Below are 18,800 nucleotides of genomic sequence, written 5' to 3'. Positions count from 1 at the left end.
AAGCAGCTGGTACCATCTACAATATAGGTACAGCCGAGCGCCCCTCCCAAATCTCTCTGCCCCTCCTGCAGTGCAGCACGGTCTCCACCGAGGTGCACAGTAATTTGCTTTGCTCCCAATAGCAACGCTGGGATGTGTAGTTCCACATCATCTGGAGGGTCTCCAGATGGTGTGGAACTACACATCCCAGCATGCCCCGACACTGTTTTAGCTTGCCCTAATAGCAAACCTGTGGCATGGTATGCTGGGATGTGTAGTTCCACAGAGCAGCACCTGCCCTAGAATATGAAAGCGTACTGGTGGTACTCTGTCCATCCTAATCATCTGTCTTCTAATATGCACGTGTTCCGTTTTTACCAACATCTAACACAGAGAGAGAGTATTACACACACACACACACACACACACACACACACACACACACACACACATTATATATATATATATATATATATATATATATATATATATATATATATATATATAGCGTACAGGTGGGGGCGGAGATTGCAGCACAGCTGTCACCGCTCGTGTAGATTAGAAGGAGATGGGGTTAGGGCTTCCTGTGCGTTTCTTAGAACCCTGCTGCTTGTGGAACACTGAAGCAGAGCGGCGGCAGAGACTTTGTGACCTTCAGATCTAGACAGAGCTTTGATGTGCAAGTCTACGCGTTTGCGGAGCATGAAGTCTAACGCGTGCAAAACGCAGGGACAAAGGATCTATTACAGTCAATGCAAACATCATTAAATTAATCTGCACCTTAACAAAAAACAAAAACCTATATTTGTGACTACAGACAGATCACACCCTCCGGTCAGAGCCCACAGAAGCCACTAACATCACGCACAGGTCTATATGTAAAAGTTTCCAAATCTTGACTGAACGGAGGAATATTTACAGTTCAGCCGGCTGCCCTGCCCTCTCCATGGACAGGAAGTCTGCTGTGTGCAGGAAAATATCTTCCCCCATGAACACGGCCTGTGTATTAGAGTGCAATACCAAAGAAAAGTCAACACCATACAGCGGGGTTTACCAAACTCAGCCCTTATTGCTCCCTGACAGGCCAGGTTTTAAGGATACCCATGCTTGTGCACAAATGTTATAACTAAAATGACTGCGGTGATAATTAAATTACCATTGCTTAAGCAAGGATATCCTTAAAAGCTGGACTGTAAGGGTGCCTGCAGGACACAGCGTGGGAAGCAAGATAAGGCATCGCTCGTTTGCCTGCTAATAAACTGTGCCGTTGTCACGGACTACAGCAAATACTTTACTTCCATGTGTCTGTGGTAACAATTCCTTATATTACATAGCACAGCTTCTGACTTGTGTGTACATGGGTGTACATTTACTTACACACCCCCTATACAAACCTAAAGCAGCATACACAATATAGCATACGGATAAAAGGGAGCGTACGGCCGCAAACACTATAGCGCACGGGAGAGATTGGTGCGGGCAGATTATATGGATTTATAGCAAATTGACAAACACCAGATCCAAAGGAAATAGTTCATTGTATCAACAAACATTCGTGACAATCCCCCTGGCACAAGGCGCCAATCCCCGGTTCAGTCCGACGGCAGCCGTTTAAATTACCTTATACGTTTTTTTGGGAGTAGCAAATTATTAATACCCTCTTCTGTGAACTTGACCCTAAGGGAAGCGATTCACTTTTTTTTTTTTTGCCCGTCACTTTAGATGGGGGAATATTCAATTGGTTGTTGCGGTGGGTGCGAGTAACCATTAATCTTCACGCACGTTGCGCCCAAATGGACTGGGTATAGGCACGTAACGCGGCTACACCCATCGGAAAATACTGTGCACCCTGTGAATTGTGTCCAAAAGCAGAAAAAAAAATCGGGGCAAACAATTGAATGGTCATGTCGGGCACCCAAAAAGCAACTGAATTCTCCCCTTATATTTTTAGCACACTGAATAATATTCTACAGACGTGACGATTTATTGCGATCAGATAAGCAGCCGTCAGATTGATCTCTGTGGAAAGACGTCATCTTATGATGAATTCATTCAGCAAATATATTGTAAGGGAAGTGGAAATTTCTACGCCACAACAGGTTCAGCGCCAAAGTCTGACTAACAGCGAGAAAGCAGCGTAGACCGGCTGCCTTGGTTTAAACGGAGACCCGATACTTTGACAACTAAGATAATTACTGGATGGATAGGAAATAAAAACTAAAAAATAATAAAGTCACAATGTGCGTTGGATCCTTTCTAGAACAGATGCAGCAGTGTGATTGGTCGGAATGAAATGCGTTTGTACAATTGCATTTATTATAGGATGTATCACATGACAATTCCTGGTCTTCACGGCTCACCAGGCGGACGTCCTTGTACAGAATTGGAAACACTCGTCTCCAGTGTAAACTACGAGTGAAGTGGAAGACACTTAATAATCCATAAGAGGCCATAGATGAGCCAAGTTTACCGACTCAGCCGTAGTCCAGACCAGCGTCCGATTCCACCATAACGTCCACAAAACACAAGGGTTGATCTTGGTGTTCAGCCTTCGAGCCAAAATCAAACACATAAGTGGCCAAACCGTAGAGGTCTGCGCACACGGTACTTGGGATCCGCGTGAAGGTCTAATATGTCAATATTGCTTGGAGATACCATGGGACACAGGCTCATATACGGTTTCCGTATACAAGTCTTCTGCACACAACTTATCACGCTCCTCACTTTATCAGTGACGCACTGCCAGGGGGGTCACGTCATTTATCTTCCCTGCTAGAAGTCCCGCCCGCTTAAACGGCCCAATTTAAAAATAACTCAACTCCGGCTGCCGGCTGCCCTCTGGAGCGCCGTCACCGCCACGGTCCAGCGATCCTGCCACTGGCGCAAGGTCAGACCGCCTCTCTGCTCCGCTGGCAGACACAGCTGCGCCGGCTGCTCCCACCTGTGGAGAAGGAAAACCAAAAACAGTCACACGGGAGGAAAGATGCCCTAAAATACCACAATTAATTTCCTGGGAGCAATAATTGCCTAGACCTTCGTATATATTGGATCACGTAGCTCTATGGGCCTAATCCAGACCTGATCGCTCGCTAGCTATTTTTTGCAGCGCTGCTATCAGATAGTCGCCGCCTATGGGGAGTGTATTTTCGCTTTGCAAGTGTGCGAACGCATGTGCAGCCGAGCGGTACAAAAAAGTTTTCTGCAGTTTCTGAGTTGCCTAGAACTTACTCAGCCGCTGCGATCACTTCAGCCTGTCCGGGCCCGGAATTGACGTCAGACACCCGCCCTGCAAACGCTTAGACACGCCTGCGTTTTTCCAAACACTCCCAGAAAACGGTCAGTTGCCACCCACAAACGCCCTCTTCCTGTCAATCTCCTTGCGATCGGCTGTGCGAATGGATTCTTCGTTAAATCCATCGATCCGCTCTGTACCCGTGCGACGCGCCTGCGCATTGCGGTGCATACGTATGCGCAGTTATGACCTGATCGCAGCGCAGCGAAAAAACCTAGCGTGCGATCAGATCTGAATGACCCCCTACGGTTGTTACGAAGGGCATATAATTTGTTCTGAAACTCGAGGTCAGGACAAAATAGGGCGGGGAACCATGGCCGCAAATTTCCTATAAAAAGCAAGTTTCAGTCACCAGGTACTCACCAGTCGGACACGGTCGCCTGTACCTCCTTCCCGTACTCTTGGCTCTTCTCGCACTGCTGGATGAGGCGCTGGAGTATGGGGATCAGCTGGTCCATTTGGTGAGCGTAGTGAACAGACAAGAGGTGCAGCAGAGCTGGGGGATAAGGAAGGAGGTCAGAAACGGAGGCGCACAAGGTAAGCGATTTGGCGGGAGGGGGCAGAGAACGGGCACGTGGCTGGAAACCAAAAAGTTTGTCTAACATGTTTATAGCTTGTAGTGTAAATTAAATTATATGTTATGCTGTCCATTTAAAAGTGACAGGGGACCAGTTGCGGCTCCGGAGGTGGAGGCTGCAGCGTAGTCCAAAATTCAAAAACAGGAGCGGCACCAGCTGCCTCCAACTGCCACTCAACACACTGCCAAGCTGGGACTCACTGGCAGTTGGTGCGGCTCCCCTATTTGAATATTGGACTGCACTGCAGCCTCAACTCTGGAGCTGCCAGTGCATAGGACCACTTGCTGAAAAAAAGATGAAATGGGAGGGCCTATACATTCATTTACATGACGGCTCATCCAATCAGACACCGGCTAATGTTGGATTCTATATGGATATATGAAGAGCAGATATTTCAGGATCGGCGGGAGGGACCAGCGGGCGTTAAGGAATAATCCACTTACTGTCCGTGTCGGGATTCTGGCTCTCGCGGATCTGCCTCTGTATCTTAGCAACCGCTTGGTTTCGGCTACACAACTGAGCCCGCAGGAAACGCAGTTGCTTCTTGATATCAGCGACGTGGCATAGTATGTTCTCCGGGGCCTGCAGGACGGAGAAAGGCTCATTTATAAATTCTCTCTATGCTCAGAGGTTCATGGTCAAAATACAGTCATCAAATGTTGGATAAGATCATGACGGATCCTTACAATGTCTGCCGTTAACAGATACTCTTACAGATTTGATGATATTTTGCGCCGAGGCTCCAGTTACTATAGGCACCATCTACAAGACGTCTGCAGCGTGTAAGGAAATATCCCCATGTCACGGGCAGCTTTAACGCTAAGATCCGGGACTCATTCCGTATAGATTTGTGAACGTAGAAACTTTCCGCAGGTCCAGTGACCAGCGTGAACTACCTGCATCCTTGTGCGCAGGTGTAGCCGACCCTACAGATAAAGCTTACCTTATATAAAGACAGGCCGACGCTGTTGTAGATCCCTCTGTAGATGTTGTAGTACGGACAGTGCGGGCTGGAGACGCGATTTATGGAGAGCTCCTTGGATGGGACGAGGGACACGCTGCACAAGAGGGAAACCCAGAAAACATAATGTAGGAAAAGCATCAGAGTATAGGGGAGCGACTGTCTTATAGGCACCATAACCTAAGGGTGGGGGTTTCAGTAGCCTAGATTTCATGTTCTAGAACTTTTGATGGCATAAATGTTTATATCTAACTTCTGGGTGGAAAAGTTTAAAACGTTACCTCCAGTCGCTACGCCCTATGTTACCCTGCAATTCTTCAGGACCGCCTGCAGCGCAGTACTAGAAGAGGGACCCCTACAGGCCAGCTAGGGATGTGTCTTTGCGGTATAATGTACAGAAAAGCGCTCTCACCCGTCCACGCATACTTTCTGCAGCGCTGGGAGGGAGACGGCTGCGAAGTGTTTCACGTCTTTCATGATGGAGTCCTGCAGCCGCTGAGACTCCTGGACGACCTCCCGAGGCCGCTGGAGCAGCTTGTCCTGCACATATTTTTGCACCTGGCGAGACAAGAGAAGGGGGATCAGCTCTCCCCAGTGAGACCCAGAAATATCTCCTTAAAATCGCATTTTATCAACTTTTTTGCTAAACAAAGACATATATTTTGTTTTAAACCATTAAAAAAAAAAAAAAAAAGTAATTAATTGACAACCACAAGCTGCCATATTTCTGAGAAAATCTGGCCCAGGAGAGCTGGGCTACTGATACTTTCCTACGAGCCTTATCAGGGTATGTAGCAGCCGCAAAGCTTCTTGAAATCAGCGGAACAAAACAAAGGATTGAAGCGGTCGTTTGTTTTCAGCGCACGCCCCTCAGTAAGGAAGATTAAGGTCACATCCTGAGGCTAGTTTGGGGAATTAAGCACCTGATTTGGGATGGTATTGGGATCCCGACACCTGGAAGGTAAGTATGCTAACCCCAACCTCCTGTCCCGCTAACCCACCCGCAGCTTGACCCTAACCCTCCCCCCCATGTCAGAGAGAAGAAGCATCCGCCATAAGTTTCTATAAGGGCTGCTAGGATGTCTGATTCACCAAGCGAGCTTGGCCCGGTGGCTGACGGTGTCAGACGCTGCAGTCAATGGGCGACACACCGCCGAAATTACTGGGAGAGGGATCCTTAGAAACCCTCCCTGGCAGTGGCCGCTCGCACTTTAGCGCTCACTTCTAACACACGGCAGAACACCGGCATAAAGCGCTAGGAAGTAACTCAAAGATCCCCAGCATCAGAGCTAAACATGGCGGCAAATTGCAGGAACACGTTTCAGCTCGTACAATGGTCAAACTTCGATTCAGCACTAGACGGACGCCATAAACACGCTCTGCGTTCACTTCCTATCCCGGTCATGTCTGCCGTCAGTGTGCCGCGGCCTCACCTCCACGCCGCTGCGCCATATCTGGGATTTGGAGGAGGAGTTTCCCTTAATGAGCACCTGGATCTGTTTCTGCTTCTTCTCCTGCAAGACACAAACCAGAGAGGGTGAGGAGAGCGCCGCACCTACCCCAGACTGCGACTGATAGCTGCGCGCAGCGTCGACAGAGCGCAGCGCACACCCACCAGCAGAGCGCAGGATTCCTGGATGTTCCGCTGTTGCTGCTGGAGAACCTTCACCTCCTGCTTCTTGTCCGAAGCCTCCGCTTGTAGCGCCCGGCATTCCTGCAGCAGAGCGTCCCGGCATCCTTGCAGCAGCGCCAGGCGGAGCTCCGCATCAAAGGCGGCCCTGGCGAACAACCAATGGGGGGACAAGTTACACGCAAGGCACATGGGGAGAAACACAAGCAAGTTTATAACTGTAATGGGCATGAACCAAACTTTACTGGGGCGCAGTATACTGGTAAAGCCTGTAGATGGCGCTGCATTCCTTTAATTTAAAATAATGATGTTGACATTACAATGTTTGGGCTAAGCATGTCCAGAGATCAGAGATTTACAAGTAGATCTGTATAGGTGGAAAACTCATTCCAAACAGTACTAGCACCACCTACTGTTGCTAAGGCGGTACTGCACTCAGTGGTAGACGTATGCAATACAGCCAATAACTACAGAGTCGGGAGGCAATCTGGTGAAGGGAAAGGACATGGGGCGCCGCCATCGCTGACCTGCAGAGCAGAGAGGCTTCGCTTCCATCTGACAGCGTCCTGTGTATCTCCTGTATCTTGGCCGCCAACTGCTCCGACAGCTCCTGCGTCTCATGCTGCACCAGGCGCAGCTCCGTGAAGACCTTGATGGACTCTGCCCAACCCTCCTGGGGAGACAGCGGGAAGGAGAAGCCATGTGTGAGCGCGCACACCCTTACTGCTTCTACAGCGGCAGCGGGCGGCGACATTACCGAGGAGCTGCCATCAAGACCATGTCACCGCGTCACCATCAGCAAGCGCTGCCAGAGGGTGTACTCCTTACTCTCCGCACATCGCTGCCTATTATACAGTATATATATATATATACACTTTAGCAGGTTGTTTGTTTTAGCTGGGACCCCAAGTGTCAGTGCGCCTCCGCTGCCCGGGGCGTCAGTGCGCCTCCGCTGCCCGGGGCGTCAGTGCGCCTCCGCTGCCCGGGGCGTCAGTGCGCCTCCGCTGCCCGGGGCGTCAGTGCGCCTCCGCTGCCCGGGGCGTCAGTGCGCCTCCGCTGCCCGGGGCGTCAGTGCGCCTCCGCTGCCCGGGGCGTCAGTGCGCCTCCGCTGCCCGGGGCGTCAGTGCGCCTCCGCTGCCCGGGGCGTCAGTGCGCCTCCGCTCCCCGGGACACCATAAAGAACACTTTCCCCCTATTACGCATTGCTTAGCTGACAATCGGATAAACCCCATTCTGGGACCTCACTTGGGATTCCAGCCCGTGGTTTGGGCACTTCTACCTTAAACCAGAGCCAGACAACCGCAGATGCCAACACTGCAGATGACACACACCTGTATCAGGGAACGGAAGGATGGGAGAACGGCCAGAGAATCGGGACGCCTGCTCTCACAAAAGGACCTGAAACAGAGGTAAATAGAGTGCTAGAGACGCGTCACAGGACAGATAAAACAAGATAATCTTTTGTTGTGACTTTTCCCTTCTAATAAGAGGATGGCGGGGAGTAAAGTGCTCTGTCACAGCAGGATCCTATGTAAGGGAGATCACCTTGCGCGTTTCGAGGTCTCCAAGGCGTCTTTGGATCCCTGGGCATCACACGTGGTCTCGGACAGGCTGCAGGAGGTCTCTGCGGGGTCCACGACGAGGGAAGTCTGCAGATCTCTCATGTCCCGGGTGGTCTCTAATGCAAGATGCTCCAGGGACGAGACGATGTGGTTTGGTGGGTACGTGCTCCAGATTTTCTGCAGAACAGGTAGACAGTTTTATCACTACCAGAAGAGGATTTCCCACAAGGATTAATACATAGGACTGGAGAGGAATGCAAGATCATATCCTGTATACCGTCCCCTGGGTACAGACAGTATACGCTGGGCATTACTGGATCATGCTTTGTACTGGGCATTGTGACCAATAAACATTATTAACAAAATGGATGACAAAGTCACATGTGGCATCCCGACTCTCCTCTCACCTCTGCCGTGCACATCCACTGGTGGTGCGCCAGCGAGCGTAGCTCCTCCCCTCCAGTGCTGCGGAGAGATGGGAGAGCACAGACATCACTGAAGTATGGTAGGGAATCTTTACAGTTACAGCAGCAGGAAGCAACGTCACTGGTGAACACAGGGAACCGAGTGCACAAACAGGACTAGTGGGTAGAAGAGATTCTCTGTGCTTACAGCAACAAGCTCATTGGGGAGCTGGGAGAACAGACATGATTAATAGAAGGAAGAGAACCTCTACGCTTACAGCAGGGAGAACAGACATGACTAGTAGAAGGAAGAGAACTTCTATGCTTACAGCAGGGAAACTAGACATGACTAGTGGAAGTGAGAGAATCTCTACGCTTACAGCAGGGAGACCAGACATGACTAGTAGAAGGAAGAGAACTTCTATGCTTACAGCAGGGAAACTAGACATGACTAGTAGAAGGAAGAGAACTTCTATGCTTACAGCAGGGAAACTAGACATGACTAGTAGAAGGAAGAGAACTTCTATGCTTACAGCAGGGAAACTAGACATGACTAGTAGAAGGAAGAGAACTTCTATGCTTACAGCAGGGAAACTAGACATGACTAGTAGAAGGAAGAGAATCTCTACGCTTACAGCAACGAGCCAGAAATGGAGTCATCATGAAGAGATCGCAGAAACTTCTTCCGCATCTGGCAGACGTCTCTCACATCTCTCTAGCAAGAAAGGGAGGTGGGTGGGGGGGGGGGGGGGGGGGGGAAGAAACGTGCAATTATACTTGGCAGGAAGAGGTCGTTACAATAACTGCGAGGTGCAAACATTAGCGCGTACCAGGATTTCTGGCTCGGGAAATGTAACCCCGGCTGAGCCCACATCCAGCGTAGGGAAGATCAGCTCCCTCTGCGATGCTCTGCAGGAGTGAAGTCAGAACAATTAACAATGGACAGGCTGCGCCCACCATCCGGCCTGCGCCACGTACTGCAATAACGCCCTCACTCACCGGCTGACATCCTGCAGCTGCTCGCAGCGATACTGTATACGCGCGTTGCTCTCCCGCAGAACCTCGCACTCCTCCCCCCTCTTCTTATTGAAAGCGCGCAGCAGCAGCGACCGACGGCGGTAATCCTGCGATTTCTCGTTGTTCAGTTCTGCTGGGAAAAACACACACATAGCGCTTATTATCCAGTGTATGAGCAACGGTCCACCAAGTGCCGGGACTGTCCACAGACCGCTGGACCTTTACACCAACTGCGTCCCTCTTCTAGTCCCATCGCCGTAACCCCGGGTTACCCTGGCTGACTATCTCCTTCTCAGCGCTGCTGATCTGCTCCTGTAGATGGTGAAGTTCCGAGCGCAGCTCCAGTATCTCCTGGCACAGCTGCTTCTTGTGCTGCAGTTCCTCCTCCTCCACCGAGCGCTGCGCCTGCCAACGGAAGAGGGAATAGGTCAGGATTTACATCACTGCCCCCGGGCAGTCACCCCATACCAGCTGCACCCGCTGCCAATCTTCATACATTAGCCTGACACTAAGTGATACCCGCTGGCAGCGGACCAGTGTCCCGGTTGCCCTCAATGAAGTGGCCCCACTGCTGCGTCTAACGGTCAGTTCTCCTGTTGAGACCTCTGGACACCCGCCAGGCTGCGTCCAGGAGCCCTACGTGGGCTTAGCAGCTAATGAACCATGGTACGTGGACCATGAGCAATACAGAGTGGCCCCTACCAGGCTTAGACCACACAACGGCACTTCCCATAGGTCTGGACGGTATGTAGTCATTATGTCGTCATTACAGATTTAGGGTCAGGTTTAGGCTGCGGGTACAATTAGAGCCCAGATACTAGAAAGATGTGATGTGGACACTATGGGCATATCGACGTAACTCCCAAGCCGACATCCTGATTGTCGACATAATATACCATGCCCATTTGGATACCCCCCTGTACCATACATTAGGGGTAGGTAACCTGCGGCACTCCAGCTGCTGTGGAACTACACATTCCAGCATGCCCAGTCACAGTTGTGCTGTTAAGGCATGCTAAATTGGTGGTAAGACGTGCTGGGATGTGTAGTGCCACAGCAGCTATAGTGCGGCAGGTTGTCTGCCCTTGCAGCACATGATAAAGTACAGGAATGACAAACGTCCGCTCTGGAGCCGCAGAACATGTTGCAGATGAGCCCCAGGAACAGAATATTTACACAGACATCACATATCTCCATGGAAACGGGGTGTTTATACAGACATCACATATCTCCATGGAAACGGGGTGATTATACAGACATCACAAATCTCCATGGAAACGGAGTGTTTATACAGACATCACAAATCTCCATGGAAACGGGGTGTTTATACAGACATCACATATCTCCATGGAAACGGGGTGTTTATACAGACATCCCCACAAATCTCCATAGAAACAGGGTGTTTATACAGACATCCGCCCAAATCTCCATAGAAACGGGGTGTTTATAGAAACGGGGTGTTTATACAGACATCATCACAAATCTCCAAAGAAACGGGGTGTTTATACAGACATCATCACATATCTCCATGGAAACGGGGTGTTTATACAGACATCATCACATATCTCCATGGAAACGGGGTGTTTATACAGACATCCGCCCAAATCTCCAAAGAAACGGGGTGTTTATACAGACATCATCACATATCTCCATGGAAACGGGGTGTTTATACAGACATCCGCCCAAATCTCAATAGAAATGGGGTGTCTATACGCCCAAATCTCCATGGAAATGGGGGGTCTATACAGACCGCCACAAATCTCCATAGAAACGGGGTGTTTATACAGACATCACCACAAATCTCCATAGAAACGGGGTATTTATATAGACATCACAAATCTCCATGGAAACGGGATGTTTATACAGACCACCACAAATCTCCATAGAAATGGGGTGTTTATATAGACATCACAAATCTCCATGGATACGGGATGTTTATACAGACATCACCACAAATCTCCATAGAAACGGGGTATTTATATAGACATCACAAATCTCCATGGAAACGGGATGTTTATACAGACATCACCACAAATCTCCATAGAAACGGGGTGTTTGATTACTCACCACTGAGTGCTGGAGCTGCTGATACCTGAGTAGGAGTGAAGGAGGATACGCAGTGAAAAATAGTATCCGCCGACAGACTTAGGGCATGGCGCATCTATATGCGCCATTCTACGGAGCCAACCAATCATCATCAGGAGTGCTGGTTAAAAATTTTCCTTCAATTTACTCAAGACTCGACAGATGTCTGTACAATGACACAATGTGTGTGGGGGGGGGGGGAAATGTGGCCCAGGGTAATGGGTGGATGCAGAGGGCCAGCGGCCCGGGGGAAGGGGTGGTTGCAGAGGGCCAGCAGCACAGGGGGGTGGGGGAAAATGGGTGGTTGCAGAGGGCCAGCGGCACGGGGGTAGGGGTGGTTGCAGAGGGCCAGCGGCACGGGGGAAGGGGTGGTTGCAGAGGGCCAGCGGCCCGGGGGAAGGGGTGGTTGCAGAGGGCCAGCGGCCCGGGGGAAGGGGTGGTTGCAGAGGGCCAGCGGCCCGGGGGAAGGGGTGGTTGCAGAGGGCCAGCGACCCGGGGGAAGGGGTGGTTGCAGAGGGCCAGCGACCCGGGGGAAGGGGTGGTTGCAGAGGGCCAGCGACCCGGGGGAAGGGGTGGTTGCAGAGGGCCAGCGACCCGGGGGAAGGGGTGGTTGCAGAGGGCCAGCGACCCAGGGGAAACGGGTGGTTGCAGAGAAGGCCAGCAACCCAATGGAAAATAGTTGCACAGAACATATGTATACAGGGCGGTCTATATCTACAGCAGACGACCTCACACAACTACTGCTATAAGGATACCACATCAGATTGCCTTCTATGTTCCTCACGGTCCTGGAAAAAAAGTAGAAAAAGAGGTTTACTGAGCGGGCACCTGTGACTCCGCATGACGCCCCCTTACGTGTTGGCTCTCCAGCAGCAGCTTTCCCTCATTTACCTTCTCTATGTACTTTCCAGAGTTACAGAAACACATACAAAGTTTACAAACTAAGTTTTATTTACAGATGTCAGCAACTAATAAACCCAAACGTCAGAGGTTAGTAAGAGCCAATTATGATAAACCGCAGTAATGTCTGTGCATTGTACAATGGATGGATAATGAATATCGGACATAACATACTATATATACTTAATTAAATCTAACTTGAATGCTTTCCATCTCATACAGTCGCTATAAGCGGAGCTTAGTGTGGTGGTGCTTCTGTATCCTGCATCATTCTAGGAAGCTAGAGAGGTTATTCACGCAGCAACAAAGTCTGGTGTAAAATGACTGACACGCTATGCTTTGCTACTTGAGATTGTTGTCCCGTGTCGCTTTCTCCTACTCTGCATTGTTTAATACACTATTAGGTATATATGGGTTATATAACCGCTGGGTCCCGGCAGGAATACAGACTTACCTCTGGCTGCGCACGTGCCGGATCACATACTTCCAGATGTCGGCACACTGTCCTATGAACAGCCTGTATGACAGATACATGTTATGAGATTGGCTGTGTAGAGAGACGGTCACCTTGCGTCTGCAGCCTCCTCTCCTTACCTCTGCAGCATTTCCTCCGACGGGGCTTTCTGCTGCGGGAGACCCATCTCCTCCACGACCCATCTCCGCAGCTCCTGGGCCAGGTTCCTACGATCCATCCCTGGGAAACACAGGAGAATAATACAAGGCAGACGACGCTAGAACGCCTAAAGGTGGATGTTAAAGATTAATGCAGGAGTATTAATTTATGAACATAGAGACTGTGGGTAAAAGGACGATCGGACGGAGGAGGCAAAAAGCTGAAATGACAAACCCCAGCACACCAGTCATTTCCCATCAGACTTGCACTGATGCCATTCACTAAACCTCCCGAGTCCTATATCCCCCAATCAGTACAGGGCAAGTCATTCCGACACACCGCACGCCTTCTGGCTGCCACATATCTAAGTAACCCCTGCAAAATGGGAACTGCTGATCTGCTGTTCAGTGTGACTCTTCTCAATCTGCATAACATAGTAGCACCAGTAGGGAGGCACTGGCCAGCAGAGAGGGGCCAGTATATGGAAGCAGAGCACAGTCCGGGCCCCACACCCAGGGAATACAGGATATACATTCAGCAGCTGCAGCAGTGAGGTACAGCGCCCACAGCTGGCTGTCAGGGATCACTGCACTGCAGCGGCACTCACCGGTTATCGCCTGCGGGTGACGGTGACCTCAGCCAGCTCTCGCCCCGGAGAATTCAGTTCTCCCGCCAGTCGCGATCCTAGCGTGTCATCTCCGGCTACTTCAACGTCACGACAGCTCAGAACCGCCAGCAGGGGGAGCCCGCACAGCGCCGGCAGTGGCGTGAGATTCCCGCAGGTCTAGGCTATGGCTGTCGTGTGTGCTGTGCGCGCCATCTTGTGGCCAGAAAGGAGAACTGCAGCTGCTCTCATATGGCTGTTATGTATTTATGTATTTATGTATTTATGTATTTATGTATTTATTTATTTATTTATTATATTATATTTATTATTATTATTATTATTATTATTAATTTATGTTATTGCGTTGTCCTTTGTTATCTGCAAGAAAGAAAGAAAGGAAACATTTTATTATGTTGTTATTTGTTCTCTACAGGAAAGAAAGGAAACATTTTATTGTGTTATTTGTTCTCTGCAGGAAAGAAAGGAAACATTTTATTGTGTTGTCCTTTGTTCTCTGCAGGAAAGCACAGGTACTAATTTTATTAATTTTAATAAGTAGCTGTAGTTGTGCAAGGGTTAAATAGCCTTGGGTCATTTATAGTGATGAGCGGGTTCGGTTCCTCGGGATCCGAACCCCCCCGAACTTCACCCTTTTTTCACGGGTCCGAGCAGACTCGGATCCTCCCGCCTTGCTCGGTTAACCCGAGCGCGCCCGAACGTCATCATTCCGCTGTCGGATTCTCGCGAGATTCCTATTCTATATAAGGAGCCGCGCGTCGCCGCCATTTTCACTCGTGCATTGGAGATGATAGGGAGAGGACGTGGCTGGCGTTCTCTCAGTTTGTACAGTGTGCTGCAAATATCTATGCTCAGTGTGCTGCAAATATCTGTGCTCAGTGTACCTGCAAATATCTGTGCTCAGTGTGCTTGCAAATATCTACGTTCTCTGCCTGAAAAACGCTCCATATCTGTGCTCAGTGTGCTGCAAATATCTGTGCTCACACTGCTTTATTGTGGGGACTGGGGACCACCAGTATTATATAGGAGGAGTACAGTGCAGAGTTTTGCTGACCAGTGACCACCAGTATTATACATTCTCTGCAGTGGCGGAACTAGCAAGCGGTGGGCCCAGGTGCGACAAAATGCTTTGGCCCCCCCCCATCCCATCCAAGTCCACCCCCTCACCCCTTGACAGTGGCAAACGCAGGATTTGCCTGGGGGGGTTTCCAGAACTGGGCGGAGCCAATCACGGGGGTGGGGACTGAGGTGACCCAGTATATGCTGGGTCCGTAAAACTAGTGTGTCTGTGTGTGTATATATATATATATATCTACACATATATATATATATATATATACACATATATCTACACACACACATATATATATATATATATACACACATACACACACACATACATATACACGGGTGGTCTTCAGTATGCCGGCGGTCGGGCTCCCGGCGACCAGCATACCGGCGCCGGGAGCCTGACCACCGGCATACCGACACTTATTCTACCTCGTGGGGGTCCACGACCCCCCTGGAGGGAGAATAGAATAGTGTGGCGCGCGTAGCGTGGCGAGCGCAGCGAGCCCGCAAGGGTCTCATTTGCGCTCGCCACACTGTTGGTAAGCCGGCGGCCGGCCTCCCGGCACCGGTATGCTGGTCGCCGGGAGGCCGGCCGCCGGGAGATCGTAGTGAATCCATATACACATATACATAGCATATTAAACATGCATACATATATATATATATATATATATATACACACACACATACAGTACACATATATATACACATGTATATATATATATATCATATGTGTGTGTGTGTGTGTGTTTATATGTATGTATGTACGTACGTACGTATGTATGTATGTATATACATGTGTATATTTGTAGGCACATGGATATATATGTACTATAATTAAAAAAAAGTTAACTTTTATTGCACTTGCAAGTGCCACCAGGAAGTTAGCAGGCTGCAGAGGACGCTAGACAGTCATTAATAATACTCATGCAGCTAAAAAAAAAAAAAAAAAAAAAAATTTTTTTTTTTTTTTTTTTTAGTGGAGGGGGGTTTCTGGGTACTCGGAAACCCCCCCTGGGTGCGCCACTGCTTGAGAGGATCTGGTGAGGGGGACCTGCTCAGGGCCAGAGAAATGGATACCTAGCAACAGTGCCGTAACTAGACATTTTAGCACTGTGTGCAAGAAACGGCATCGGAGCCCCACCCCTGCATACAAAACAGGGGCAGTGCGCGCCGTAGGCGCGCGCAAAAATACATAGTGGCGTGGCTTCGCGGGGAAGGGGTGTGGCCACAAAATAATACCAATTCCTAAAACGGTGCATAGTAGTCTCCATTCTTCAAATAACGCCGCACAGTAGCACCACTACACCAGGTAGAGACCCTTTTACACCTTACAGCGAACAGATTCCTCTTTTTACACATTACGGCAGACAGCGTCCCCTTTTTACACATTACGGCAGACAGCGTCCCCCTATTTATACATTACGGCAGACAGCGTACACTTTTTACACATAACGGCAGACAGCGTGCCCTTGTTACACATAGCGGCAGACAGCGTGCACTTTTTACACATTACGGCAGACAGCGTACACTTTTTACACATTACGGCAGACAGCGTACACTTTTTACACATAACGGCAGACAGCGTGCCCTTGTTAAACATAGCGGCAGACAGCGTACACTTTTTACACATAACGGCAGACAGCGTCCCCCTTTTTACACATTACGGCAGACAGCGTCCCCTTTTTACACATTACGGCAGACAGTGTACACTTTTTACACATAACGGCAGACAACGTACACTTTTTACACATAGCGGCAGACAGCGTGCCCTTGTTACACATTACGGCAGACAGCGTGCCCTTGTTGCACATTACGGCAGACAGCGTGCCCTTGTTACACATTACGGCAGGCAGATTCCCCATTTTTACACATTACGGCAGGCAGATTCTCCCTTTTTACACATAGCGGCAGGCAGATTCCCCATTTTTACACATTGCGGCAGGCAGATTCCCCATTTTTACACATTGCGGCAGGCAGTCCCCCCTTTTTACACATTGCGGCAGGCAGTCCCCCATTTTTACACATAGCGGCAGGCAGTCCACCCTTTTTACACATTGCGGTAGGCAGTCCCCCATTTTTACACATAGCGGCAGGCAGTCCCAACAAATAAAGAAAGAAAGAGACAGAAAGAAAGAAAGAAAGAAAGAGACAGAAAGAAAGAGAAAGAAAGAAAGAAAGTAGAATCATACTTACCCTCTCCGCTGGCTCAGGCTCCTCGTGCAGCTTGACGATTCCCGGGCAGTAGACGAGGTGGAGGAGGGAGCCGCAGCAGCGCTGTGTTATTGGTGGAGGCGCTGCTGCTGCTGCCCCCCTGCTTCACTATAGGCTGTTCTCAGAAGACAGCCTATAGTGAAGCAGAGGGGCAGCAGCAGCAGCGCCTCCACCAGTAACAAAGCGCTGCTGCGGCTCCCTCCTTCACCTCCGTCCTCCTCCTTCCCCCGTCCGTGCCGCTGCTCTTCTCCTTTGTGGGCGGCTGTGCGCTGCGGGCAGCGGTTGCCCGCAGCGCACAGTGGCATGTAATGAGTCAGTTTGACTCATTACATGCTTGGGCCCCTGGACAGAGGCGGGCCCCAGTGCAACGCACTGCTTGCCCTGCCGGTAGTTCCGCCTCTGATTCTCTGCCTGAAAAACGCTCCATATCTGTGCTGCATTGTAGTATATAGTAGGAGGACAGTGCAGAATTTTGCTGACCAGTGACCACCAGTATTATATCAGTACGGTACAGTAGTCCACTGCTCTACCTACCTCTGTGTCGTCAAGTATACTATCCCATCCATACATGTGGTGCATTTAAGTTTTGCGCAGTATATATATAGTAGGAGGACAGTGCATAATTTTGCTGACCACCAGTATATAATATATAGCAGTACGGTACAGTAGTCCACTGCTCTACCTACCTCTGTGTCGTCAAGTATACTATCCCATCCATACCTGTGGTGCATTTAAGTTTTGCGCAGTATATATAGTAGGAGGACAGTGCATAATTTTGCTGACCACCAGTATATAATATATAGCAGTACGGTACAGTAGGCCACTGCTCTACCTACCTCTGTGTCGTCAAGTATACTATCCATCCATACCTGTGGTGCATTTAAGTTTTTGTGCGCAGTATATATATATAGTAGTAGGACAGTGCATAATTTTACTGACCACCAGTATATAATATATAGCAGTATGGTGCAGTAGGCCACTGCTCTACCTACCTCTGTGTCGTCAAGTATACTATCCATCCATGCCTGTGGTGCATTTAAGTTTTTGTGCGCAGTATATATATAGTAGTAGGACAGTGCATCATTTTGCTGACCACCAGTATATAATATATAGCAGTACGGTACAGTAGTCCACTGCTCTACCTACCTCTGTGTCGTCAAGTATACTATCCCATCCATACCTGTGGTGCATTTAAGTTTTGCTCAGTATATATAGTAGGAGGACAGTGCATAATTTTGCTGACCACCAGTATATAATATATAGCAGTACGGTACAGTAGGCCACTGCTCTACCTACCTCTGTGTCGTCAAGTATACTATCCATCCATACCTGTGGTGCATTTAAGTTTTACGCAGTATATATAGTAGGAGGACAGTGCATTATTTTGCTGGCCACCAGTATATAATATATAGCAGTACGGTACAGTAGTCCACTGCTCTACCTACCTCTGTGTCATCAAGTATACTATCCATCCATACGTTAGCAGGGAAAGGGATACTACTGCACTAGCATATTATAGAAAAGTTCCAAATTAGAACAAAGGAAACCCCTAGTTATATCCTATATCAGATATTTGAATTATATAGGGGGTGCTGCCACTGAATATATTGTTGCCAATATATAGTTATGCACAAAAAGAAACAGAGAAGGATTGGACTTGAAGTGGCGCACTTGAACATTAAATTGATACATAAATTATAACTTTTATTAGAGTATATTTGTTAAAAAGACCTGTAGCTGTGAAATATTAAAACCAAAAACATATAAATTGACAAAACAAAGTGTGATATGTGTGAATAAAAACACACACACTGTGCTAACTGTGTAGTGCTACACATATATAATATATTATAGGTACTATGACCCTTG

The 18,800-nt window shown here is 49.1% G+C and overlaps 1 protein-coding gene across 2 annotated transcripts; it reads right to left on the bottom strand.

Annotated features, from left to right (window-relative positions):
• Positions 1-1,453: 1,453 nt before the first annotated feature.
• On the bottom strand, positions 1,454-13,926 carry HAUS5 (HAUS augmin like complex subunit 5). 2 transcript variants are annotated; one of them, XM_063942173.1, is made up of 20 exons: positions 13,629-13,926; positions 13,003-13,102; positions 12,863-12,925; positions 12,264-12,296; positions 11,491-11,515; positions 9,696-9,828; positions 9,406-9,556; positions 9,237-9,315; positions 9,042-9,121; positions 8,410-8,467; positions 7,986-8,179; positions 7,772-7,838; positions 6,968-7,113; positions 6,426-6,588; positions 6,244-6,324; positions 5,223-5,368; positions 4,793-4,907; positions 4,293-4,431; positions 3,635-3,767; positions 1,454-2,920 (listed from the first exon to the last, which is right to left on the bottom strand). In XM_063942173.1, exons 2-20 carry the CDS (start codon positions 13,098-13,100, stop codon positions 2,794-2,796), a joined length of 2,031 nt encoding a protein of 676 aa, XP_063798243.1. In that variant the 5' UTR covers positions 13,101-13,102; positions 13,629-13,926; the 3' UTR covers positions 1,454-2,793. The 2 variants fall into 2 exon arrangements, with proteins under 2 accessions (XP_063798243.1, XP_063798244.1); XM_063942174.1 differs by having other exon boundaries at positions 9,406-9,553; positions 13,629-13,924.
• Between the last annotated feature and the right edge of the window lie 4,874 nt (positions 13,927-18,800).

The sequence above is a fragment of the Pseudophryne corroboree genome, chromosome 10 (assembly GCF_028390025.1).
Source record: "Pseudophryne corroboree isolate aPseCor3 chromosome 10, aPseCor3.hap2, whole genome shotgun sequence".
Classification (NCBI taxonomy): Eukaryota; Metazoa; Chordata; class Amphibia; order Anura; family Myobatrachidae; genus Pseudophryne; species Pseudophryne corroboree.
This window is presented reverse-complemented; position numbering and strand designations above follow the sequence as displayed.

Bases quoted from the DNA above. Each gene is read 5' to 3' on its own strand.
- HAUS5 (XM_063942173.1), bottom strand. From the start codon at position 13,100: ATGGATCGTAGGAACCTGGCCCAGGAGCTGCGGAGATGGGTCGTGGAG. The intron at 3,768-4,292 runs GTAAGTGGATTA...CTTATCCCCCAG, and splicing joins CCAGAATCCCGACACGGACA to CTCTGCTGCACCTCTTGTCT. The intron at 2,921-3,634 runs GTGAGTACCTGG...CCTTCTCCACAG, and splicing joins CAGGCGACCGTGTCCGACTG to GTGGGAGCAGCCGGCGCAGC.